Source organism: Bos indicus, chromosome 2 (assembly GCF_029378745.1).
Source record: "Bos indicus isolate NIAB-ARS_2022 breed Sahiwal x Tharparkar chromosome 2, NIAB-ARS_B.indTharparkar_mat_pri_1.0, whole genome shotgun sequence".
NCBI lineage: Eukaryota > Metazoa > Chordata > Mammalia > Artiodactyla > Bovidae > Bos > Bos indicus.
In genome coordinates, this window is record NC_091761.1 from 92,096,549 (window position 1) to 92,124,076 (window position 27,528).

The following is a 27,528-nucleotide window of genomic DNA, read 5'->3' on the forward strand; positions in this document are numbered from 1 at the left end:
ACTGTAACCCACCAGGCTCCTTTGTCCATGGGATTCTCCAGGCAAGAATACTGGAGTGGGTTGCCATGCCCTCCTCCAGGGAATCTTCTTGACCCAGAGACTGAACCCATGTCTCCTGCATTGCAGGAGGATTCTTTACCATTGAGCAACCAAGGAAGCCCGAAGTTTTGTAGTAATTTTATGTATTTCTTGTCCTACTTCAAAGGTTTTCTATCTCTGGAGCAAATAGCATAAGATAGAAATGCATCAAAATACATGCTATTTATCATATGGTTAATTTTAGGTCATGCTATACCCAACAACTATTCATTCAGAGGGAATAGGGTGGTTCTGAAAATAGCAGGTGTTGTCTCTTTCATTTGTTTTCTTGGAATTGAAATGAGGGCAAAGTTTTCCTTTGTCTTCCAAATCATCAATAATCCATGGAGTAAGGGGCTTCTCTGGTAGTCCAGTGGCTAAGAAGCCATGCTGCTAATATAGGAGGTACCCAGGTTCAATCCCTGGTCAGGGAACCAGATCCTATGTGCTGCAACTAAGATCCTGTGCAGCCAAATACATAAATATAACAAATTATAATAATCCATGAATTAAACTTAACCTCCATGAGCAATAATGCCACTGACATTGACATCACTTCAGAGACACCTCCTTGCCTTGATGGTAAGTGTGACACGACATCAACCCCCACCAAACCCACTTCCTTTCCAGCAAATAGAAAACAGTTAAGGACGTGAATTCACTGTCAGGCTTAAACACTGAAGGAGAAAACTGCATTTGCTTCTGGCAAACATGAAGTCAGACCTCCGGTATTTCTTTCTCTTCTGCATCCAAGTTGAAATTCTAGCAGGTAAGTGACTTATTGAATATGCATTATTAAGTTATAATTCAAGTGAACATTAAGAAAAATCAAAGGTGGAAAAGTTAGGCACCAAATAGAAAGTTTTTGTTTGTTTTTTAGAAAGTAAGAACAATTACAGAAAAGCCCAAGCCCATGGCTAACAGCATTTATGTCACTGTTTTAAGATGAAAAATGTCTCATCAGATCATTAAAATTTTAAATTACCTGCTTGAAGTTAACTTTTAGTGGATAAAATAGAAGAGTGGCTTACTGTTCTCAGAGGAAGATGAAAGGCAAAATGACTTGTGTCAACAGAATGAAAATTAAGTAGGCCTGGCATTTGACTGGGAGAAAATAAAATGGAAGGGCTTTGAAAAGAAGGAGTTTTATTTTAATCTTATCTGGGTGGTCTTGTCAGAAATGCCCTGGCTGCCACAGGGATTTTTTAGCACTAATGTCAAGGTCCTTGTGAAAGGCCAAGGATCAATGGACAATGTAAAACAGTCCTTAGCCTCTGAAGACACTAAAAAAAAACCATTCTGAAGTCCTCAATTCTTTCTCTTATATGGTGTATATCAGGCTCTATTTGAATATTTTAAATAATGCTACCAACGATGAAATTAATATGTGTTTCTTCTACTTCTTATTGGGTATGTTTTCAATTATTTTCTTTTTATCTTTAAGTCTGGGCCATGTTCCCAAGGTTGGGAAAAAACAAAGTGAAATTATATTACTTTGGGAAGTTTTACTAACACTAAAAGTGCAGGCAGAATTTTGGTTGGTATACTTTTATTTAGAAATGTTTTGCAGTGGTACCAAAAGCAGACTTTATTTTTATCTTCAAAGAAAAAAAAAAGTGTATTGATCAAATATTTGAGCTTGTGGTGGCTCAAGGTGGCTCCAAAGCTCTTAAGAGGAATGAGGAATTATTTATAGGTCCCAAGGGTAGTTTGGGACCACAATACCTTTTCTACAGCCAGTGAAATCCTTTAGCTGCACAAGCAACAGGGAATAGCACGGGGATCGATGTTCATTCATTCATTCACTCAGCCGTTCATTCATTCAGCACCAAGAACTTGCCATGTAGGCAGTACTGTGCTGGCCTCTGTGTGTGTAATGATGAGCAAAACCAGGTTAGTCCCTGCTCTCATGAACCTAACTGAAAGGCTGGAGAGAGGCAAGTCAGATAATTTTGTGAATGAAATGACAATTACAGACAGAACTCAGTTCCATCAGGGGATGTAACAAAAAAAACTTGTGTAGACTGGGTGGATATGGAGGTGCAGGTGGGGGGTGGGGTTCATTCAAGTCTTTTAAGTGGTCCTTGAGCTGAGATTTGCAGGATAAATAAGAATAAATGGGGAGAATGGTGGGACATTCATATCATGGACATTTCATATCATGAGAAGAGTAAGTGCAAAGGTCCTGTGTCAGGAAGGAATGAAGTAAGTCAGAAAGCAGGAAGAAGATGGATGTGCCTGAGGACAGAGAGGGAAAGAGTTGGCGATGGTGCAAGATGAGGCTGGAAGGGAAAGCAGAAGCTAGACTATTCAGACCTTATGTGCCACATGAAGGATTGTGGATTTTCTCCCAAGAACTTTGGTTCAAGTCATTGAAGGGGTTGTTTGTACTGTTAGAAAGTGTCCCAGTACGCCAAACCCGACTGGGTACTTGTGGTGATATTATGCTCAGGAGATTCAAATTAACAATGGTGTTACCACTGTGGAAGGATCGATCCAGCCTAGGTGGAATTATTTCCAGTTGTCAGACTAAGCTGATTAATACATTGTACTTCTGGAATGATATATATCTTAAATTTTGATGGAATAAAATCAACATTCCCTCTCATCACACAGAAAACCATGCCACACGACAAGCTGTTTTCCTATTTGGTGGCAAAATTGGAGCATGAATGGCTAGATGGAGATAGTAAACTGCTTAACAATTTTTTTTTCTAGCTGTGTTTTGCTCCTTTAATTTATATAATTGATTCAGCTGGTTCAGGGATTTACCATTGGTAAGGCATTCCTTATTAAATGAACTTGAGCATCTATGCTCCTAATTTAAGGCAATCACTATGCCTTTCTTGCAGTTAATTCTTGTTGGAGTATAGTCGCTTTACAATGTTGTGTTAGTTTCTGCTGCACAGCAAAATGAATCAGCTACATGTATGCATATATCCTCTCTCTCTTTTTTTTTTTTTTGGATTTCCTTCCCATTTAGGTCATCATATCCAAAGTATTATCACAATCCATTTATTCAGCAACTACTGTTTTAAAGACTCTAAATGCAAAGTAAAGACCAAAACTGCAGTCAACTAAGTTCTTGCAGCTCCCTTCCTTTGGCATATTTTTAATCCTCCCAACTAGGTAGGCTTTCTCATCCCACGAAGAGGTAGGCATTCTTAGATAATGTTTGAAGAATCTCAGGAAAGGCTAAGTGTTTGGTTACCTAGTATTTAGTGGCAGAACCAAGATTAGAATTCAAATACATCTGATTCCAATATCCACTATCTTTCTGTACCATGTTGAAGTAGTGGAGAAATAACATGAATCTCAAATAAGAGAAATTACCAGTTTTGTTATTTGGTTGGTGAGTTAAGAGGGAAAGAAATCTTGGTGATTCTCAGTCTTCTATTGATCTCAATGTAAAATTTAACAAAACCATCTTCTTTTAATGATTCTGGAACAATAGGAGGTTCTTTGTTGTAGAAGCATTTGGGAAAAGTGGGACCTTCTGTCTACATTTAGAAGACGTTCTTTCCAGAACTTATGGGCAATGGAGACCATGTGGGTGATCTGATGAATTCTGGTTTTGGAAAGACCACTTTGAAAGCAGTGAAGTGTGAATGGGCAAGATCAGGTGGTGTTTAATAAATGTGCATGTCTCATGGTGTGTTCTGGGTGGAAGCTGGAAGGGGAACCCTCAGGCTCATTTTGAGCCTTGATTTTGTCACCTAGGCATTGAAGCAGTGGTTCCTCAACTCCATCATCTGAGAGAAAAACCATCTCTTTGGTGTCTCCAGCATCTGCTCCTCCCCAGTGTTCAGGGGAGGAGTTGAGGCAACCTTTGAGCCTCCTCCTTCCAGTGTTTGTGCTACATTTAAAAAATCCAAATTGTCCATTTTTCTTTCAGTAGTTGAATTCACGCCATTTTCTCACTCAGTACAATAACTCGATGTTGATTTAGTGTGTTTGTGCTCAGTTGTTCAGTTGTGTCCAACTCTCTCCGATCCCATGGACTGTAGCCCGCCAGGCTCCTCGGTCCATGGGATTTGCCAGGCAAGATACTGGAGTGGGTTACCATCTCCTTCTCCAGGGGATCATTCCAACCCAGGGATCAAACCTGAGTCTACTGTGTCTCCTGCATTGCAGGCAGATTCTTTACTGCTGAGCCACCAAGCAAGCCCTATATTGATTTTACTCCTTCAACATTATGTTTATTTTGATTTTCCTTGGTTGTGGTATTTTCTTTTATTTTTGTTGAAATGAGGAAGTTTCTTTTACAGACTACAGAGGAAGTCTTCCCTCTGTAATTTGAAAGGTCTGCTACACTTCTTGGTTGACTAAGTCACTGTCATATTCAGAGCATCTTAATTGAATATCTATTTATTATTGTAAATAATAAATCATAATTTAATAATGAAATGATAAAATCATAATAAAATCAATAATGACAATAGGCTTGCTTGACGTGTTTATCCCCCACCCCCTGCAGTGACATGGGAACTTCACGATGTTCTCTTTTCACTCTTATATTTTCTGTTTAGTGCACCCTTGACCCTTACATGGGGCTTCCCAGGTGGCATTAGTGGTAAAGAATCCGCCTGAAAGTGCAGGAGACACAGGAGACTTGAGTTCGATCCCTGGACCAGTAAGGTTCCCCTGGAGGAGGACATGGCAACCCACTCCAATATTCTTGCCTGGAGAACCCCATGGACAGAGAAGCCTGGCAGGCTACAGTCCATAGGCTCACAAAGAGTCAGACATGACTGAAGTGATTTAGCATGCACACCCCATATGTGGGTTTTGTTGAAATAAATGAAAACTTGTAGTTGCAGATCATTGCTAAGTTTTCTCTAACAGAAATTCTCCTCTGATTGAAGGATTCTCTCCTTATACTCACATCACCTCTTTTCAATGGCAGCATCAGTCTTGCCATCTGCTCCTGCCTTATCATCCCTGTTCTTATCCAATGTTCAGAAGACTTCTATTATTTTCTTCAGATACCTTGAAGTCTCTGAATTCCAGCATGGGTAAAGATGTTTTCCTTTTACTCTGATGAATAACTAATATCTTTCCTGGGAATAAGATTCCTGATCTGTCCTCTTTTCTCTTAATTGTCTGTGGATATTCATTCACTGTCTGCTGGCTTCTAGGGTTGTGGGTAAATAGTTCCATGCTAGTCTGACTCTCATTACTTTGCAAGTAGCTTAAAAAAATTTCTCTGGAGTCTCGTTGCTTCCCCGATGGCTCAGACAGTAAAGTGTCTGCCTGCAATGCGGGAGACCCGGGTTCGATTCCTGGGTTGGGAAGGTCCCCTGGAGAAGGAAATGGCAATCCACTCCAGCACTCTTGCCTGGAAAATCCCATGGACGGAGGAGCCTGATAGGCTACAGTCCATGGGGTCACAAAGAGTTGAACACGACTGAGCGACTTATTGGAATCTGGAATTCCACTAGGATATGCCTAATTCTGTGAGTGTTTTCATTAACATTGTTTGAGACTGAGTGAGTCTTTTCAAACTGAAGATTTCAGTTCTTTATTTTAAACTTTTGGGATATTTTTCTCTTCCCGTGGTTGTTTAGTCATATCTTTGTCTTTTTTTCCTTCTTTCTAGAAATGCTTATTATTTTCATGAAGGTGTTGAGATCCTTGTTGTTTCATAATTAGTGAACAAAATGACTTTCATAACTTGCAATTGGTATTAACAACTTCCTCAGATGAAATGGAATATTTTGGTTTTTAAATTGCTTGCAGAATATTCCAATTTCTTAGTAGAAACAAAATGCGAGTGTGTAGGGAGGATTTCAGTTCTCATCTAAGCTTTGCTCACTGTAGTATCCATAGACTTGCTTGACAAAAAAAATTGGCCTCAGTATTCACAGTTGCAAACTGAGCAAAACCCATAGCTTATGCTGACTCCCTATCCTAACAGTGTGACTTTTATACATAAAAGATGCAAAAGATAAAATTTCAAAGCTCAGTATATATATAAACATATGTATACACGTACATATACATATACACACGTGTATATACACATACACTTACACATCATTTCGGAGAAGGCAATGGCACCCCACTCCAGTATTCTTGCCTGGAAAATCCCAGGGACGGGGGAGCCTGGTGGGCTGCCGTCTATGGGGTCACACAGAGTTGGACACGACTGAAGCGACTTAGCAGCAGCAGCAGCACACATCATTTGCTGTCTTCAATGCCTGAATAAAAAGCCACGTTTACTCCATAAATGGCATCTCTGTGCTACTTCTATTCTAATAAATTGAGTCTATTAAATGACACATTTTGGTCATTCTAAGTAAAATAAGAATATGGCATTCAACACCTTTTAAGGAAAATTCAAAATTACACTTTGGAGTTTGTAACTTAAGTATGCAAAAAATATGTAACACAAATGAGAGCTGTTAGTCAACAAGTGATTTTTCCCATTAGTCTGGCCTGTATGGTTGATTGAAACAGACAGGCAAGTTTAGAGAGAGGCAGAAACCGGGATATGAACCTCCTCTGACTCTTGCAGACATACTGATGTCTGGATCTACTTTGCATGAAGAAAAGCCAAGAAGAATCAGGTTGTCTTTAAGGAAAGTAATGGACTCAAGAATTTTGAGTCAGTCAACCACTAGTTCTGATAGTGTCTTTTGTTTGTCTGAGTGTACTGCCATAGACATGGCACTTCCAACAAGCAACAGACGATCACTTAGAAGGAACCTCTTCAAGTGTAAGACATCAAAGTTTTTATAGCCAGCAATTATACTCTCCTATGACTTAGAGCCAAAAAAATTCATTCATAAAAAACAACAAGAAACAGAAATAAACCTCTGCTGCTGCTAAGTCGCTTCAGTTGTGTCCGACTCTGTGCGACCCCATAGACAGCAGCCCACCAAGCTCCACCATCCCTGGGATTCTCCAGGCAAGAACACTGGAGTGGGTTGTGCATTTCCTTCTCCAATGCATGAAAGTGAAAAGTGAAAGTGAAGTCGCTCAGTCGTGTCCAACTCTTCGACTCTTTGTGACCCCATGGACTGCAGCCTACCATTCTCAAATTCAAGCTTTGTTCATTTTGTACTATTTAGGACTGAAGCAAAATCTTCTTGGAGTTCCTGTTTGCACTTATTTAACTATGAGAGTTTCTTATAGATGTGAATATATCTGTTTACTTTTCTACAGGCAAGTTAGTTACAATACTTATCAAGAATTTAGACCTCATTAGAGCAAGGACCCAGACTTTGTTGCAGGTTCAAGTACACAAGGCAGCTCAACACACAATGGTTTAAGGCTGTCTAGGGAAATGAGTGTATTAAACACAATGTAATTTCATATACAATAAATAATTTTATGTATTTTTTGGTGTATAATAACCTTTTCAATCATATAAAACATACGTGGCACCAACATCAGTTCAGTTCAGTTCAGTTCAGTCGCTCGGTCGTGTCTGATTCTTTGTGACCCCATGAATCACAGCACGACAGGCCTCCCTGTCCATCACCAACTCCCAGAGTTCACCCAAACTCATGTGCATCGAGTTGGTGATGCCATCCAGCCATCTCATCCTCTGTCGTTCCCTTCTCCTCCTGCCCCCAATCCCTCCCAGCATCAGAGTCTTTTCCAATGAGTCAACTCTTCGCATGAGGTGGCCAAAGTATTGGAGTTTCAGCCTCAGCATCAGTCCATCCAATGAACACCCAGGACTGATCTCCTTTAGGATGGACTGGTTGGATCTCCTTGCAGTCCAAGGGACTCTCAAGAGTTTTCTCCAACACCACAGTTCAAAAGCATCAATTCTTCGGCACTCAGCTTTCTTCACAGTCCAACTCTCACATCCATACATGACCACTGGAAAAACCATAGACGGACCTTTGTTGGCAAAGTAATGTCTCTGCTTTTGAATATGCTATCTAGGTTGGTCATAACTTTCCTTCCAAGGAGTAAGTGTCTTTTAATTTCATGGCTGCAATCACCATCTGTGGTGATTTTGGAGCCCCAAAAAATAAAGTCTGACACTGTTTCCACTGTTTCCCCATCTATTTCCCATGAAGTGATGGGACCAGATGCCATGAATGTTACTTTTCTGAATGTTGAGCTTTAAGCCAACGTTTTCACTCTCCTCTTTCACTTTCATCAAGAGGCTTTTTAGTTCCTCTTCACTTTCTGCCATAAGGGTGGTGTCATCTGCATATCTGAAGTTATTGATATTTCTCCTGGCAATCCTGATTCCAGCTTGTGCTTCTTCCAGCCCAGCGTTTCTCATGATATATTCTGCATAGCAGTTAAATAAGCAGGGTGACAACATACAGCCTTGACGTACTCCTTTTTCTATTTGGAACTAGTCTGTTGTTCCATGTCCAGTTCTAACTGTTGCTTCCAGACCTGCATACAGATTTCTCAAGAGGCAGGTCAGGTGGTCTGGTATTCCCATCTCTTTCAGAATTTTCCACAGTTTATTGTGATCCACACAGTCAAAGGCTTTGGCATAGTCAATAAAGCAGAAATAGATGTTTTGCTGGAACTCTCTTGCTTTTTCAAAGATTCAGCAGATGTTGGCAATTTGATCTCTGGTTCCTCTGCCTTTCCTAAAACCAGCTTGAACATCTGGAAGTTCATGGTTCACGTATTGCTGAAGCCTGGCTTGGAGAATCTTGAGCATTACTTTACTAGTGTGTGAGATGAGTGCAATTGTGCAGTAGTTTGAGCATTCTTTGGCATTGCCTTTCTTTGGGATTGGAATGAAAACTGACCTTTTCCAGTCCTGTGGCCACTGCTAAGTTTTCCAAATTTGCTGGCATATAGAGTGCAGCACTTTCCCAGCATCATCTTCCAGGATTTGAAACAGCTCAACTGAAATTCCATCACCTCCACTAGCTTTGTTCATAGTGATGCTTCCTAAGGCCCACTTGACTTCACATTCTAGGATGTGCGGCTCTAGATCAGTGATCACACCATCGTGATTATCTTGGTCATGAAGATCTTTTTTGTACAGTTCTTCTGTGTATTCTTGCTGTCTCTTCTTAATATCTTCTGCTTCTGTTAAGTCCATACCATTTCTGTCCTTTATCGAGCCCATCTGTGCATGAAATGTCCCCTTGGCACCAACATAAACACCACTTTAAGTATTTGGAACAATTATATACCTAATACATCTTGAAGGAAAAGAAATACTTGAAAATAACTTCTAAATCTAGGTTAACGTTAAGAACTTCTTTTTCTTCCTTTTTCTCAGCAAGTCTCTTTAGCTTCTGTGTTTCAGTTTCTATAAAATTAGGGAGTTGGGCTAGATTATTGGACTAAGGGGCTCTTTAGGAAGGGTGACTCTGGTTTCAGATTGTCTAGGTTCAGATCATGGCTCTACCTCATTTTGGGCCCATTATTCAAGCCTCAGTTTCCTCATCTGTAAAATAGGGATAAATATAGAAAATCTGATGTCAAATACTGTTATAAACATCAAATGATATATTGAATGTAATGTATCTAAAACCTTAATACATGAGAAACATGCAATGCTTAGAAGTTGCAATTATCATTATTGTCATTTGGAAGCTTTGGAAGGCTTAGATATTTGTATAACTCCAGAACCACTGGGCTCCAGAGAACTGGTTGGGAGTCATTCAGTCTGAGCCTTTGCCTTTGGACTTGGAAATAAGTGTTCTCCATTATCTAGTAAATAGGCTCTTTTGCTCTGTTTTCCTTGATCACCTCCTCACCCTAATGAAGGACACTTACCAATCATGCTCATTTTTCATATCCATCTGCTCATTCATTCATTATTATTGAGTATCTAATATACTCCAGGTCCTGGGATTATTTAAGTGACCATGGTACAATCTTTATACTTGTAAAGCTATTGGTTAAATGAGGAAGATAGACAAAAATAATTATGATCTAAGCTTATACATATTATAAACATATCAATGTAAACAAAGATTAATTGAGAGCATAGAGATGGGAATCTTTGTCTAGGGGTCTCTGAGACCAGTTTAAACTTGTTCTTAAAGGATGAACAAGGATTTCTAAGCAAATAAAGTGGTAATAGGCTATTCTAGTCTATGGGGATAGAGGTAACCAAGTTAAAGGAATGGCCAAAATGTACAGTGCAGCTTGAAGCTATATGGTCCTTAATATCATGAAAGGGTTTTGTATCATGCCAAGAAAATTGGTTTTTTTAACCTCATAAGCAACAAGGTAATGGATATTTTTAACCTGGGGAGTAGCATGCTTTTTAGTAACACGATTTTGGAAGCAGGCATAGAGGCTAGATTTGGAGGGAGTGAGGCTGTTGAGAATGCCAGTCAAGAAGATGCTTCCACACATGAGGGAAGTTGTGAAATAGTCCTGGATTGGTGATAGGAATACAGAAGAGCAACTGAATTTGAGAGCAACTGGACTTGGTGACTAATAGAATCAGGACAGTCAGAGAGGCAGATCAGAGAGAGGGAGACCTGAGGAAGACTGAGGTCCTAACTCCTTAAAGGACAGGACTTGTTTGGGTTTGGTGAGTGAATGCTGAGTTCAGTCTGGAAATGTTACTCTTGATGTGTCAGGCACATCCTGAGAAAGATGTTGAAAGGAAGCCGGAAAGAAGGAACTAAGCCAAGGGAACGGTGGGCTGGAGATAAAGGTTACTGAGTGGAGAGTAGAGTTTATTTTAATCACTTGTAAATATCACGACAAAGTTTATAACATCTCTGGGATTTTCCCATCAGTTTTTACTAGAAGAAAACCAATCTTTCATTTAAAAGCATTACACATTTTGGAACACCAAAGGTTATTTTACCTCCTCTACAGAGTTCCTTGGAGAAAAAAGCAATTCACACAATCTATGCTTGTGTCAGTATGCACGCGCGCGCGCACACACATATACACACACTTTTGGCTTTTTAACTTTCTCCTTTGTTTCTTAAATTTTTTTACTTCCTTTTCTTCAAATGTTAAGACTTTGGATTGGGCTTATTTTGCCTACCCTTGCTACTGATTTAAATCTCTACTTTAGATTATGGATGCCTTTGAATAATAAGGTAAATATTGGAGAAGGCAATGGCACCCACTCCAGTACTCTTGCCTGGAGAATCCCAAGGACGGAGGAGCCTGGAAGGCTGCAGTCCACGGGGTTGCTGAGGGTCGGACATGACTGAGCAACTTCACTTTCAATTTTCACTTTCATGCATGGGAGAAGGAAATGGCAACCCACTCCGGTGTTCTTGCCTGGAGAATCCCAGGGATGGGAGAGCCCGGTGGGCTGCTGTCTATGGGGTCACACAGAGTCGGACACGACTGAAGCGACTTAGCAGCAGCAGCAGCAGCAGCTGTTTTTCTGGAGAAGGCAATGGCACCTCACTCCAGTACTCTTGTCTGGAAAATCCCATGGACGGAGGAGCCTGGTGGGCTGCAGTCCATGGGGTCGCTAAGAGTCAGACACGACTGAGCGACTTCACTTTCACTTTTCATTTTCATGCATTGGAGAAGGAAATGGCAACCCACTCCAGTACTCTTGCCTGGAGAATCCCAGGGACGGAGGAGTCTGTTGGGCTGCCGTCTATGGGGTCGCACAGAGTTGGACACGACTGAAGCAACTTAGCAGCAGCAGCAGCAGCAGAAATAATGCATATATAAAAATCTGCTAATCAGGATTCTAAAAGTTTTAGCTGGTAGGTGTATAAGAAATGACAGTGTTCTTATGAGTGGTTTAAAAAAAGTGGTAGAAAGCATATTTTATAAATGCTAGAATTTCTTAGTAAAAGCCCAAACGTAACAAAACCTTAACATAAACATTGCCGTTTTTAGCACTTTGCATCTTATGTCACATTTGTGTGCTATGCTAAGCTAAAGATTATCGTTATTGGATTACAGAAAATATTTTTAATAAGCCTATCAATAATTGCATACTCAGGAGTTCTTATCTTTCTATCACTCAGATCTTTGTGGAGGTTTGTGGTTAAAAGTCTGAGTTAAGGAGAGTTAAGTCAAATTGCTGATCTGTCTTGCACCCTCTGCACTGTGTGGGTTTTTAAAGTGTTTTTGCCAAAAGACTTTCAAACAAGCATAATATGACTGCTTATAAAGAGTCCTGGCAGAACGGGTTCTAGCAAGACAATCTGACACTGAAGAAATGAAATAGTTCAGATATTAAAAGAATCAGTTTGCAAATAAACTTCTGAACCATAGTGCAATTCTCAGGTGAACTTTTTTTCAGAGCTTTTTCTTAATAGCTGCCCCTAAAAGAAGATGCAAATGATTTTATCTTTTGAAATGTTTGAAGATCTAAAGAAATCATCTAATACAAAGATTTTGATTTTACTGTTAAAACCTTAGTCTACTAATATCAATGATAATGTTATAAAAATCATAGTTAGCAGCAGTGAACAGGTTTGAACCTCTGTTGGAAAGACTGAACCCTTTAGACATGGTGGTCAATGTGATTAAGTATAGTATCTATATTTTAGAGTACTGATAATCTAGGAGTAGCAACAAGAAGTGAACAGATATGGTAGCAAAACAAAAACGAAGTCTTATTATCCAGATTTTAAAACTCATCACCAGAGTTCAAGAGAGCATTATCCTATTTGTGTTTTTAACAATGCATTAAGTGCTAAATGTGATAGCATTGTGTTTCTATTACAAATATCTTCCCTGGTGGTTCAAATGGTAAAGCATCTGCCTATAATACAGGAGACCCAGGTTCTATCCCTGGGTTGGGAAATCCTCTGGAGAAGGAAATGGAAACCCACTCTTGCCTGGAAAATCTCACGGACAGAGGAGCGTGGTAGGCTACAGTCCATGGGGTAGCAAAGAGTCGGACAGGACTGAGTGACTTCACTTTCTATTACAAATCACTAACAGGCTCTGGTTATGAAACATCTGGGTGTATTAGAACAGTTATTGGTTCAGAGGCACCTATCATAGACATCCATTGGGCAAATTTAATGATTCTGCCCTCTGGAGGATACAAAAATAACCAGGTTTAAATCTGTCTTCCTCTCTGTAGATACAAGAACCAAGAGAATAGTCAACCATCTAAACAAATCTCTGGGCTTCCCAAGTGGCACTAGTGGTAAAGAATCCACCTGCCAATGCAGGAGTCTTAAGAGACTTGGGTTTGATCACTGGGTTGGGAAGATCCCCTAGAGGAGGGCATTGCAACCCACTCCAGAATTCTTGCCTGGAGAATCCAATGGACAGAGAAGCCTTGCAGGCTCGGTCCATAGGGTTGCACTGAGTTGGACATGACTGAAGCAACTTAGATGCACACCTACAAATAAGTCTTTATGAACCTGGTAGATATTTATAGTACTTAAAGAACATGCTTCTTTAATACTCAGGTAATATTCATTAGAATCTGACATCCCAGTTGAGGAGGTATCTTCTGTACTTGATTGTATATTTGCATGTACTTGTCTGCAGAGGAAAGGCAACCCTAGGATCATGTCCCAACTATGAGCTGTGTAATCCTGGGTAATATACTCACTTTTCTGACCCCAGTTTGGCTTGATAAATTTAAATTTAAAATGAAAGGGTTAACTGGATCATTTCTAAGAGCCTTTTTGGTTCTTTAATATTCTATGCTTTATCTCCCTAGATTTATTATATCTCTGAGCTCTACATATTCATCCATCCATCCATCCATCCAATATTTATTGTGACTTACTACATACCAGGTGCTATTGTAGATACTTGCGATGGATCATTGGATAAAATCAACAAGGTCTCTGGTTTTAAAGCTTACATTATTGGGTAATAAACAAGTAAACAAACAAATCAGATAATGATACTTTATCTCAGGTAATATGCTAGAACATGACTTGGAATGGGGCTTCCCTGGTAGCTCAGATGGCAAAGAATTTGCCTGCAATGTGGGAGACCTGGGTTCAGTCCCTGGGTTGAGAAGATCCCCTGGAGAAGGGAATGACCATCTACTTCAGTATTCTTGCCTGGAAAATTCCATGGACAGTGGAACCTGGAGGGCTACAGTTCATGGGGTCAAAAAGAGTCAGATATGATTGAGCAACTAACACTTTCACTTGGATTGAGTGGTCAGTGGTTGCTGGAGAAGTAAGAAGCAGCCATATGAAAATAAGAGATAACATTTCAGACAAAGAAACAAGAAATTTAAGGCCCTGGAGTCCAACTTCTCATGTTTGAGGAATAGAAAGAAGAGCAGTGTGATTGCAGTGTAGTGAGTGACTGGTATTAAATAGTGTTAGCAAGACAGGGTAGATCATGCAAGTCATGGAAACCAGTGTAAGGAGTTAGATTTTCTTCTAACTGAGATGGGAGGCCCTGGATGCTTTGTTAGCAGGGCAAGTGCTCTATCGGATTATGTACATAAGAAGATTATTCTGGTTTCCCTGAGGAGTATGGATGGTGAATGTGCACGAGTGAGAACAGAAAGTTTGGAAGCTCTCGTCATGCCAGAGAGAGATGTTGCTAATTTGGACCAATAGCAGTTTAGATGGAGAAATGGGTAGATTCTATTGGATTTAAAACAGAGGTGCAGGAAATTAGGCTTTCTTCCTGTAGACAGATTTCAACAGTGATCCTCTAAGACTCAATATGAAGTGATCACTGTAAAGCTTCTTGTGGTTGCCTGCTTCCATTATACTTTCTCTGGTTGTTGCTAGTGGCACTTCAACCTCAGATTGTACCCCAAATCTTTCATGTGCCCAAGAGGTTGTGTGACCTTAGACAGACAATCTAATCTGTCTGGGTCATCAGTTGACTGTAAACGGAAAAATTGGACTTGCTGTATGATTTGTATGTTTGCTAGGTTTGACTGTGTCTGATACTGGGCAGACGTTGAATCATGTTACAGGAAACACAAGTGTGAAGGTGGAGCTGTTTACAGGATGCCTGAAACATGCGCAGACAGTGAATATGAGAACTTATGCATACTGGGGAATGGAGACGGTGATTTAGCAAGTGTGAGGAACATATCAAAGAGAGTGTAAGAGACTATTTTAGAGGATGATTTTATATTAAAATGTGGTATGTGAGAAGAAAGACATTGATGAGGAAGACGGTCACAATTTTCCACCACTGGCATGGCAGGAGAACTGACCGAAGAGATGTGATGCCCAATCAAAGCAGACACTGACTATAAAAGTTGGTGCTATTGTACCAGTACTCCTGGTTGAATATCAGACTTGAAGATAACATCTGGGAAATGTGGAGAAAAGATTCTAGCTGCTTCTATAGTTATAAGGAACTAAAATATTCAGATTTTCCTTAAATTGTCTGTATATCCATTAAATGCTTTAGTCATGATTATAGGCATGACCTCCTTTTGATACTGTTTTTCAAATGCCATCAAAGAATGAGGAGATTTTGTGATGAGAGATTTGAGGTTCTACAGGATCCAGAGCAATTGTGAAGCAATTGATTACATGCCCTATCTGATTCCTGTAGTTGAAAAAGTTCAAATAGCAGATTAAGAGTTACTAAATGGTTTTCCAGATGGAAAGTTTAAGTGTTGGGTGTGTCTGCACACTTAGTCACTCAATCATGTCCGACTCTTTGAGCTCGCATGGACTGTAGCCCACCACGCTCCCCCATTTATGGAATTTCCCAGGCAAGAATACTGGAGTAGGTTGCAATTTCCTCCTCCAAGCATTGGGTATGTGGACACTTAAGTCAGGCTTCTTACCACCACATTTAATAATAAAAAGGTGACAGGCAATTTATATATTAAAATTGATAAAATGAATAATTAAGAGTGTCTAGCAGAAGGTTCCCTTGTCTTTACACTGTCTCCATTTATTGTTTATAGATTTTTTTGGTGATGGTTTTTTCCCTTCTGTGATAACCTAGATGGGTGAGATGGTGGGTGCCGAGGGGGGCGGGTGAGTGGGCAAGAGGTTCAAGAAGGAAGGGATATATAGATACATATACATATATACATACATATAGCTGATTCACTTTGTTGTACAGCAGAAACTAACACAACATTCTAAAGCAATTATACTCCAATAAAAAAAAAGTGTCTCTAGATATGAGAATTTGGGATCTCCAGTTACTCCTCGCAGAGAAGGCAATGGCACCCCACTCCAGTACTCTTGCCTGGAAAATTCCATGGACGGAGGAACCTGGTAGGCTGCAGTCCATGGGGACGCTAGGAATCGGACACAACTGAGCGACTTCACTTTCACTTTTCACTTTCATGCATTGGAGAAGGAAATGGCAACCCACTCCAGTGTTCTTGCCTGGAGAATCCCAGGGACGGGGGAGCCTGGTGGGCTGCCATCTCTGGGGTCGCACAGAGTTGGACACGACTGAAGCAACTTAGCAGCAGCAGCAGAAGCAGCAGCAGTTACTCCCCGAGCTTACACCCTCAGCACTGTCACTCAAGAAAAACTTGAGTAGTCTTCCTCAGTTCAGTTCAGTTCAGTTCAGTCGCTCAGTCGTGTCCGACTCTTTGCGACCCCATGAATCGCAGCATGCCAGGCCTCCCTATCACCAACTCCCGGAGTTCACTCAAAACTTGTGCCCATCGAGTCGGTGATGCCATCCAGCTATCTCATCTTCTGTCATCCCCTTCTCCTCCTGCCCCCAATCCCTCCCAGCATCAGAGTCTTTTCCAATAAGTCAACTCTTCACATGAGGTGGCCAAAGTACTGGAGTTTCAGCTTTAGCATCATTCCTTCCAAAGAAAACCCAGGACTGATCTCCTTCAGAATGGACTGGTTGGATCTCCTTGTAATCGAAGGGACTCTCAAGAGTCTTCCTAGCCATACCTAAAAGCTCTTATAGGTCAGGAAGATAGTCTCATTAATTTTCATTTCTCCTGACTTCCTGGAATAGCCCAGTAAGATGCTGGAACAGAGAGAGGATTATGGAAACATGGTTTCTCCTCTGAAGAATCCAATAGCAAAGTAATCTCTCTTGGTTGTTCATGGTCTCATCTGGTTATGTTCTCATCCTGAATCCACAGATAGTAAGTGTTGGAAAGGACTTTAAGATGTCTTGGTCCCAGTTCCTTATTTCACAGATGAAGAAACTACAGTCTAGAGAGAGATCCTTGTTACAGAGATTTGCAAATGGCAAAGCCAGAATTTTCCTCTGGTTTCCTTGGGAACCACTGCATTGTACTTCTCTCACTCTGCACCACCAACCATTATATTTCATGTTGTGTTGGGTTATAGGTCATAGTGTGGGTATAAAAGGAGGAAAAGGTGCGGACAGAATCATCTTCAGAAATAGAAGTGCATCTGTGTCTGGGTGAGCACAAGGGTGGCTGCAGACACTTTTGTTCCAAGATTCCTTTGTGGTTTACACACTGCCATTCTAAAGTCCTTGGGAAATTTGCTGTGAACATTTCTAAAGAAACTGTGAACCAGCTCACTGATTTTATCTTCTGCATCAAAGCAAGAGTAGTGCAACATAATTTACTTTCAGACAAATAAGTCCCCATGCAAATCATCTTTTATTTTAATCTAATGTAGATTGCACCTATTCTCATGTGATCAATTTTCCCCCTTTGCCTGTTGCTTATATTTACCCTCAATTTTTTAAATGAAACAAGCATTAGTTTTCTTTTTTGTACTTTGAAACCATTTTTTTTTCTAGAACAAAGCATCTATTCAGAAAAGTGAAAAAATAAAATGTGCAATTTAATGAATAACTACTAAGCATACTACCTTTGGAGAAGGCAATGGCACCCCACTCCAGTACTCTTGCTTGGAAAATCCCATAGACAGAGGAGCCTGTTAGGCTGCAATCCATGGGGTCGCTAAGAGTCGAACACGACTGAGCAGCTTGACTTTCACTTTTCACTTTCATGCATTGGAGAAGGAAATGGCAGCCCACTCCAGTGTTCTTGCCTGGAGAATCCCAGGGACGGGGGAGCCTGGTGGGCTGCCATCTCTGGGGTCGCACAGAGTCAGACACGACTGAAGTGACTTAGCATACTACCTTACTCCCACAATTACCACAGGTCCAGAAGTCAAACATTGTCAGCACACAGACAGCTTTCCGCTCTGTATTTCTTTCCTGATTCCAACTCTTCTTCCCCTTTGTACAGAAGCATCGTACTAAATTTTGTGACATTCATTTGGGTTTTATGGTCTGTTTCTATTCTTTTGGTCATTATTAAGAAATCACAACATGTGTACTTCATTTATCAAAGTTTCAAGTTACATATACATTTTCTGTCTGCCTAGACAATTTATTTTAGGTTGACAGTTTCATTCAGTACTCTAAAGATATAAAATGTAATCCCACTGTATCATAACTTTTATTGTGGATCTTGAGACACCACCTGTCAGTCTAACAGTTGCTTTTTAGAAAAAAAGTCAGTCTCTTTCCCCTGGTTGTTTTCAAGATTTTTATTATAATATGTCAACTAAAGAGCCTCTTGATGAAAGCGAAATAGGAGAGTGAAAAGGTTGGCTTAAAACTCAACATTGAGAAAACTAAGATCATGGCATCTAGTCCCATCACTTCATGGCAAATAGGTGGGGAAACAGTGGAAACAGTGACAAACTTTATTTTTGGGGGCTCCAAAATTACTGCAGTTGGTGATTGCAGCCATGAAATTAAAAGATGCTTGCTCCTTGGAAGAGAAGTTATGACCAACCTAGACAGCATATTAAAAAAAGAGACATTATTTTGCCAACAGAGGTCCGTCTAGTCAAAGCTATGGTTTTCCCAGTAGTCATGTACAGATGTGAGAGTTGGGCTATAAAGAAAGCTGAATGCCGAAGAATTGATGCTTTTGAACTGTGGTATTGGGAAAGACTCTTGAGAGTCCCTTGGACAGGAAGGAGATCCAACCAGTCCATCCTTAAGGAGATCAGTCCTAGGTGTTCATTGGAGGGACTGATGTTGAAGCTGAAACTCCAATACCTTGGCCACCTGATGCGAAGAGCTGACTCATTTGAAAAGACAGTGATGCTGGGAAAGATTGAGGGCAGGAGGAGAAGGGGATGACAGAGGATGAGATGGTCGGATGGTATCACCAACTTGATGGACATGGGTTTGGGTGGACTCCAGGAGTTGGTGATGGATAGGGAGGGAGGCCTGGCATGCTGCGGTTCATGGGGTTGCAAAGAGTTGGACACGACTGAGCGACTGAACTGAACTGAACTGAATAGTAATCCCAATCACCTTAAACAAAGTTCAGTTATTGAGGTTTTTCTGGACCATTGGAGTGATTTGAAGGGGGGGCATAATCTAGGTGAAAGCTGGTTTACTTCTGCTTTACCTGTATTCTAAGAATGCAAACCTTGGGGATTTCACCTTACTAAGGAGAAATCTGATAAAATGTCTTTTACCAGATTTCTCACTTTCAGACTCTGGAAGTTGAGACATGAAAACGAAAATATAAATCTGAGAGAACAGCATACACTCTCAAAGTAAAAGCAAGTTCTAACCTTTGCTTTTCTCCTTTGATTCTGGTTCTTTAAATTTAATCTAGTAATTTCTTCTTTATTTTCACCATTTAATCTTTTAAATTAATAATTTTAGGCATTTCATTAAGCATTTTTGGTTATTTCGGTGTGGGAGTTAGTTTGAAAAATCTGGACTGCCATAACTGAAAAATAGAACACTCGTATATATTTTCACAATCAAATCCTCAAGTTGAAAATCTATTCCCTAACAATATGAGAGATAGAAAGCCTAGAGATATTAAAAAAAGTAAGTAACTATGGTAAATCTTAAATAAAATTGACACACTGGTGTAAGCAGAGTTGTGGCAAGTGAATTCTCCTGCATAATGCTAGTCCTGTTAAAAAGTGGAACAGTTCTTCCCAAAAGCAACATGGCCATGCAGAGTGTCATTAGAGTCTTTAAAAGATTTTTCCCACATGTTGAAATATTTACATGAAATCAAAATGCTGGAAATAACCCCAACCAGTCAACATGAGTGGAATGCTTTAACAAGTTATTCTAGATTGACATTCAGCCTTTTGTATAGGCATTAAAAAGGATAATTATTATGACTATGTAAAAAATAGAACATTTATAATATAATATTAAATGCCAATAGAAGAACATTAAGTAATACGTTTCTATATAAAATAAGTATATATCTGGAAGGTAAAGAGCAAAAAATTCACAGATAATATCTATTTCACTGGAATAGGAGCAAAAGGTAATTTTTTTCCTTAAAAATTCTTTGTACTTGTTACATAGTTTTCTCAAGAGTAAAACCAGGGATTTCAAAATTTAAACTAGCAACTGTCATGGTAATAATTTTTTCCAAACAATTTCAGTATGAAATTTAATCATATTAAAAATAAAAAAGGAAAAAGGAAGGCAGAGAGCTGTTTGAACTTATAACTCAGAATCTGCAACCGGTCCAAAACCATTTCAGCCTCTTTCTTCTGTGATCCCCTATGTAGCTCACAAAAACAACTTTGGCTTCCTATAAGCTTCAAATTTGTTTATTAAAATGAGACAGTAAATAGAAAATTTGGATCTTTATCTTTATCATCAGACTTTGATTCAGTTCTCAATGGATGAGGTTCAGAGAAGACATGTTTCTATCATTTGAAAATAATTTTCATTTGTTCTTTCACTCTCTTAGAGCATATAGTGTAAATATATAGTTATACATAATCATTCATTTTTAGTTTAAGCTGTTTTGTGCTTTAAAAAGTTTTTTTCCCTAAACTATGTTTTTCCCCGAATTTCTCATTGTTTGACTAAAGTGCTAATCCTCCTTCAATTTTAATTTTCAAAGTCACTTTCTCCAAGTGGCATTATCTGAATTCTTCAATAAAAATTAGGACCCATGTACCTATATTTGAATAGTACTCCATTTCTAGCATAAATTATGGTGCATGACTACATATTTATTTGTCATCTGTCTCCAATATCAAATCTGCCAAAAGGAAGGAACCACTTCTGCTTGATTTATACTATGTAAATGTATTATTTAATATATTAAATATTATGTACTTATGTATGATAAACAAGTCTCTGTTTAGGTTTTTTCCTAATTCACAGTTCTACCTTAATATTCTATATTTTGGTTGTGAAGTTCTTTCATTTTGTTGCAATGATGGTGACTTTATGAAGAGAAGAGATGACTTTTGTGTTCCAATATAATGATTAGAGGAACAAAATCATAAAATTTTGCTTTCTTTTTTTTGCCCAGGAGAATTCAATGATTCTGCTGCATCTGAGATGTTCATATTTCACAATGGAGGTGTACAAATTTTATGCAAATACCCTGATACTGTTCGACAATTTAAAATGCAGTTGCTGAAAGGGGATAATGTACTCTGTGATCTCACTAAGACTAAGGAAAATGAAGACACAGTATCCATCAGGAATCTGAATGTCTGTAAATTTCAGTTATCCAATAATAGTGTCTCTTTTTTTCTATATAATTTGGACAGTTCTTATGCCAGCTATTACATCTGCAAACTGTCAATTTTTGATCCTCCTCCTTTTCAAGTAGATATTCTAAGCAGAGAATATTTGAATATTTATGGTAAGATATTGCTTTCATCTTCTAGACTTAAGAGTATATATGCATTTTAACATTTTTCTCACTTGTGAAAACAGTTAAACAAACAAGTATCATATAAACTGCTGAGTTAGAAATAGGTCATATTGTCTTTAAAACAGACATGCTGTTGAAAATCAGGAAAAAAATTAGAACAAATGTCAAAACCCATGGCTTAAGAGCTATTACCTCTATTCACCTAAAGTTTAAGGTTTGGGTTTTTTTGTTGGGGTGTGTGGAATTAAGTGAGATGATTGAAAACAATAGTTTTCTACGTTACTTTTCTTACTGTTTTGCAAGAACATAGACAGCAGAGTCTTCTCCATTAACCACATTTGTAGACATATATGTACATGGGGTCTTTTTGGTTTTATTTTTGGATCCTTGCTATCATACTGAGATGTTATTTATTTACTATTTACTGCATTTCATGGTTGTACTGAATAGAAACTTTATTTGATTAAATAGATCTTTTAAATTTAGTAAATGAACTTATAATTCAGCAGTGAAAGGGGAGATTTGATTCTGAGACTTTTTCCTTGTCTAACTAATCTTTTTTTTCAACCCAGAATCAGAGCTTTGTTGCCAGCTGAAGTTCTGGTTACCCATAGGATGTGCAGCTTTTGTTACAGTCTGCGTTTTTGGATGTGTCCTTATGTATTGGCTTACAAAAAAGGTGAGCAACGTCGATCTTTTCTTGCACTAGCTTTACTGGGGGATATCAGTAGTTCTTTACTCATCAGAGTATGTATTGCTTTTTCCAGAATAATTTGATTGACAGACAGATAATGTCTTTTCTTTAAGATGTGCCTATTAATTAAACTACTAACTTGGAACAGAAGCTTATTTACTTTATAGCCACTTCATTCCAAGAAGAGTTCAGTGGCTTCCAGAGAGATATGTCATTATTATTATTCCAAAATGCTAAGGGAAAGGGGCCATGGAAAGACCAAAAGGGAAAAGGAAGTTTAAAAGATTTTTTAAAAAGATGCTTCCGACTTTAAAAAATATTATTCCATGTGGACTGCAAATTTGATTCTAAGTTTCCAAAGTCAGGGCAGATGAAACAGTTATAAGCTTTCCTCAACTTGTCAATTAAGAAATAATCAGTGAGAAAGTCTTGGAAGATGCCATCAGTAGTTGAGAAAGAAACTGCCAGTTTTTTTACATGGAAAGTTATTAGGACTCTTTGCTTTTAAAGAAAATCACTGAAAAGCTATGCAGAAAGATAAAAGAACGATAACGAAAGTCTCTCTGTGCTGGCGAATATTCTTTTTAATCTATCACAAAATGGGTTCTCAAAGAAATTATACCATTCTGAGTATTATGCAAGGATGTTAGCACCTTCAAGCACATCCACAGTGTGATCATTGGCCATACAGTATGTGTATTTGTTTCCAGAAAGGAATTTGGAAAGAGAGACAAAGAAGGAAGAGAGTAAGATAAGTCCTGTGGTCTTAAGTCTATGGCGGAAGGAAAAGTAAAGGCATAAATGAGAAAAGATACCGAGCAGAAAGCCTTTTATTTAAAGTCCTTTACACATATGGTTCCCCTTGAAAGTGAAAGTCACTCAGTTGTGTCCAACTCTTTGCGACCCCATGGACTACACAGTCCATGGAATTCTTCAGGCCAGAATACTGGAGTGGGTAGCCTTTCCCTTCTCCAGGGGATCTTCCCAACCCAGGGATTGAATCCAGGTCTTCCAAATTGCAAGCGGATTCTTTACCAGCTGAGCTACAAGGGAAGCCCAGGAATACTGGAGTGGGTAGCCTATCCCTTCTCCAGTGAATCTTCCTGACCCAGAAATCAAACTGGGGTCTCCTGCATTGCAGGCAGATTTTTTACCAACTGAGCTATCAGGGAATCCCAAAGTCAAGAGCCTAAGTCTCATTTAATACTTTGTCACATACTTCTTCAACAAAGAATAGAAATCAGTAACACACACACACACACACACACAAGAATGGAGATGGGGACGAGGAGAAGACAAACCACGTTTCTGACTTTTCTTGCAGAAGTATCCCACCAGCGTGCATGACCCTAACAGTGAATATATGTTCATGGCAGCGGTGAACACTGCTAAAAAGCCTGCACCCACAGGTACAGTGACACACGGGGATTTGGGAAGGGAAGAGTGTTCTTTACATGAAGCCTATAATTTTAATTTTTTATTTGAAAAGAAGGGAAGATGTCTTTAAGACAGAATTTTAGTATTTTCTGTAAAATGCCAAAGTTTCATTTTCACTGAATTGATGCTTTGTCTCATTCATTGAAAATAAACAATATGGTAGAGCTCAAAGTTTGCAGTAGGAGCCAAGTTTACAATAGAGGTTGGGTCAAACTCCATGGAAAATGTAGAATTGGTGCTCAATCTTGAAACATAAAGAAGAGTTTAGAAGGGGTATATGTTTCCCTGTGTGTGTGTATGTGTGTGTGTGTATATGTGTGTGTTTATAAGAGGCAGAGGAAAGGAGAAGTTTTGTTGAATGGGCTTGGCACATAAAGAACTTTTAAAGAATTTATGCTATATTTCTGTTACAGATGTGACCCGTAATTTGGAACTCCCTGGCACCCAGGCATGAACCACCTTGGCCAGTTCTCTACAACTTGAAGGGCAAGATTCTCTGTTTCCTGGACCACAGAGAGTCTGACTTGATTTGACTACATACATCTTCTGCTAGAGTTTTGTTCAGTCTGGACCACTGACTACGTCAGTCAATAGGGATTTCAACAGACTGCCTTAGTACTGTTGAGTTCTCTTAAAACAAATACCCTCTTGCAACTAGCTTTATAGAAAGCCCAGCTCATGTGTGCTCGACAAACAGACCTCACTGGGATGGAATCCCTGTTTTCACATCTGCTTATAGCAAAGCACCAGCCAGGAGAACAAACACATCTACAAAAATGTTTTAAAGATGTCAGGGGTACCAAATCTGCAAAGCAAATGGGCAGCTGAGAGCCAGAGTCTATCTGCATTTCACTACGGACTACCTTTTCTTTCTGTAGGAATGACCATTCCTTTCATAATCAGGCAGTAGAGGAAGATGCTTGAAAACTGTAGTTATTTTATTTTTGAGGTGTGGATGTGTAACAATAACATACTGATACGTTTGTACACAGCACTCTTTTCCAACTTCTTAACCCCAGTTGACCACTGCCCCAACAATTTAGATGCTTTCTTCTGCCCTCAATTTTCCTTTTAAAAATGCTTCTACCTAACTACTTGACAGGCATACAGAGTTGGGAGCTACTGTCTACATTTTTTCCTTCTGCTGCTCAGTTACATATATGTAGTTGCAGTCTAGTGAATATAACTTGCCTGTATTCTCCCTAAATAAGCATAATTTTTGCTCCAGAGAGATATCTTATTTTCCCAAATTTCCCAAAATTTTCCAGATGTCCTTATAATGTATTCTATGAAAAAGATTTACTTTGCCTTCAGTTTACTTTCCAAATGGTTTACTTTGCTGACATGTTGACATCAGTGGTAGGAAGCACTGCTCAGAATCAAAAGTGACTTCATTTTTTGACACTTTTTTCTACTATTTTTATATTTTCACGGTGCTATTAATTACAAACCAGCCTGTTTTTGGATATCATGCTAAAATTTTGAACAAACTAAGAAAACCATCTTTCTTTGTCAAGCATTGTCCTGGAAGGTAAAGCCCATGATCCATTCAGCAGAAGGCTACAGTTCTTAGAGGTCACTGCCAAGCTTCAGCCATGATGCCGCTGTTCTTTACAGGTTGAAGTGGCCCCCATCAGCCTGGAGCAGCTATCCAGACCTGGATGGAATTCCCAGAATTGGGAGACTCTACTGAGCCAGGACAACCAGGTGGTCTTCCCCCTGGGGCTGAAGCCACCCTGGGAACCAGAGTGGGTCTGCTTGACTTTTCCTCCAGGATCTGTGATGAAACACAGATGTGTCAGGAAAACATCTGTATGATCCCCCCCTCCTAGTAACCATTCAGCCTGGAAACTGGCCCTGGCTCTTCAAGACAGTCTTCCTTTGCCTTCAGTTTGGCTGTAGAGATTCTTAAGTACATGCAACATGTGATTATTCTTAGCTGAAATATTTTCTTCACTTCCTGTCTGCATGCCCAAGGCTTCTGAAGCAGCCAATGTGTATGTGACATTTTCAATTTAGGTAAAAAGGGATTATTTAGTAGTTTTAGAATGTGTAGTTGCCTGCTTATCATTACTTTAAAAACGAGACCTGAGATGTCATTATGCATACTTATATTATTTTAAGCATGTGTGATGCTGGATATGTACAGTACAGTACTGAATGTGTAATTTGAATCAAGTACGATGTTCTACTGAGTTGGACAACCTGGCTGGCTTTGCAGAGGTGTTCCCAGAATTGTTTGTGGCTTTCTGCGTGGGGTGTCAAGTGAGGAGGACAGCCCTCAGGTGGTCCACTTCTCCTGGTTGTCTGAGTTGTACTCTGAAACACCTGCATCCTTAGCCCTGTATGTTTCAAAGGGAATTATTAAAGGATACAATTTCTGTGAAATAAAAGCTGGTTTTAAGAGGAGCTAATTATGAAATAGATTTTAGTAGTATTAGGAAGCTGAAGAATAAACATTTGATACTCAGCAACTGAAAATATCTGTTTTCTTGGAGGAGGAAAATGATTCCTGTAGCCAGCATGTGCAAATCTGACCTCGTTCTTAAAGATTGTCCTACAGCTTGGAACAGTTGTTCTTTCTGTTCTCATTTTTTTTTTAATTGAGGCCATCACAAACATATAGTTGGAAGGCCACCAAAATGCCCTAATAGGGCATTAGTTCTAAGTTTTTGACCTAATAGCCTATCACCTCCAACTGGTATGTATTTCCTGTAACAAACAAGCCCCTTTTCTCCATAAACACAATACTATCGTCAACATCAGAAAATGTGCATGGTTACATTGCTGCCCCTAATTCTCAGACCACATTCAAGTTTTTCCAGATATCCTTATAATATATTCTATGCAAAAGATTCTATCCAGAATCTCCCTTTGCATTTAGTCGTCACACCTTTGTTGCGAACTCTGGTCCGGACAGTTCCTCAGCCTTGATTTCTATGGCCTTGGCTCTTTCGAAGATTATAAGCAGATATTCTGTAGAGGGTCCTTTGATTTGGCTCAGTCTGGTGTTTCTTCATAATTAAAATCAGCTTTTATTGACCTTTAGCCAAAATAACATGGAAGCGATGCTGCTGCTGCTGCTAAGTCGCTTCAGTCGTGGCCGACTGTGTGCGACCCCATAGATGGCAGCCCACCAGGCTCCCCTGTCCCTGGGATTCTCCAGGCAAGAACACTGGAATGAGTTGCCATTGCCTTCTCTGGGAAGTGATGCTACTTTCTTTTAATTGCATCTTGTCAGGTGGTTCGAAATCTCAACTTGTTATGTTACTGACAACAGGCATTTTGATCCCTTGACTAAGCTGGTATCTGTCAAGCTTCTCCTCTGTAAAGTTAGCTCTTTTCCTGTTTATAGTGACAGTTTATAGGGAGGTACTTTCAAGTTTTGTGAATCATCTGTTCCTCATTGAATTTAGTCATTTGTCCATCTATTTAATATATATGTATGATTTCCTGTTTTATTCAGTGGCAAACATCTATTACTATCTTTAGTCTGTTTTGATGCTTGAATTGTCCCATCCTTGGCCAGTGGGCGCCTACTCAAACTGGCTCTGGTGTCTTTCAACCAGGTCTCCATCATCTTCTCAGCACTTCCTTGCTTTCTGGCAGAACAAGATCCCCCAGGCTCAGCTCGTGTTTTCCACAGTGCTGAAATCAGTTGTTTCCCCACGGATCCCTGATCTCTTTAAGTGGACAATGGTTTTTAGAAGCCAAGATTTAAGCATTAGTGAGTGTTCATTCCTATTGGGATTTCCTTGCTCCAGGATCCTTACTGGACAGAAATGGGACACACATACCCACATATACACAAATGTAGATGTAAATATGTGTGTGTGTATATATGTGTGTGTATGTGTGTAGATACAAATTGGACATGCTAAGT

The 27,528-nt window shown here is 39.4% G+C and overlaps 1 protein-coding gene across 1 annotated transcript; it reads left to right on the top strand.

Moving 5' to 3' along the window:
* Positions 1-696: 696 nt before the first annotated feature.
* Positions 697-26,054, top strand: ICOS (inducible T cell costimulator). Its single transcript, XM_019975564.2, has 5 exons — positions 697-847; positions 21,164-21,502; positions 22,087-22,193; positions 23,533-23,617; positions 24,059-26,054. The coding sequence occupies exons 1-5, from the start codon at positions 790-792 to the stop codon at positions 24,097-24,099; spliced, it is 630 nt and encodes a 209-aa protein (XP_019831123.1). The 5' UTR covers positions 697-789; the 3' UTR covers positions 24,100-26,054.
* Positions 26,055-27,528: the final 1,474 nt, after the last annotated feature.

Excerpts from the sequence above, each read along its gene's own strand:
- ICOS (XM_019975564.2), top strand. The coding sequence starts at position 790 with ATGAAGTCAGACCTCCGGTATTTCTTTCTCTTCTGCATCCAAGTTGAA. Across the intron at positions 21,503-22,086 it reads AGAATATTTGAATATTTATG|AATCAGAGCTTTGTTGCCAG; the intron begins GTAAGATATTGC and ends TTTTCAACCCAG. Across the intron at positions 22,194-23,532 it reads TGTATTGGCTTACAAAAAAG|AAGTATCCCACCAGCGTGCA; the intron begins GTGAGCAACGTC and ends CTTTTCTTGCAG.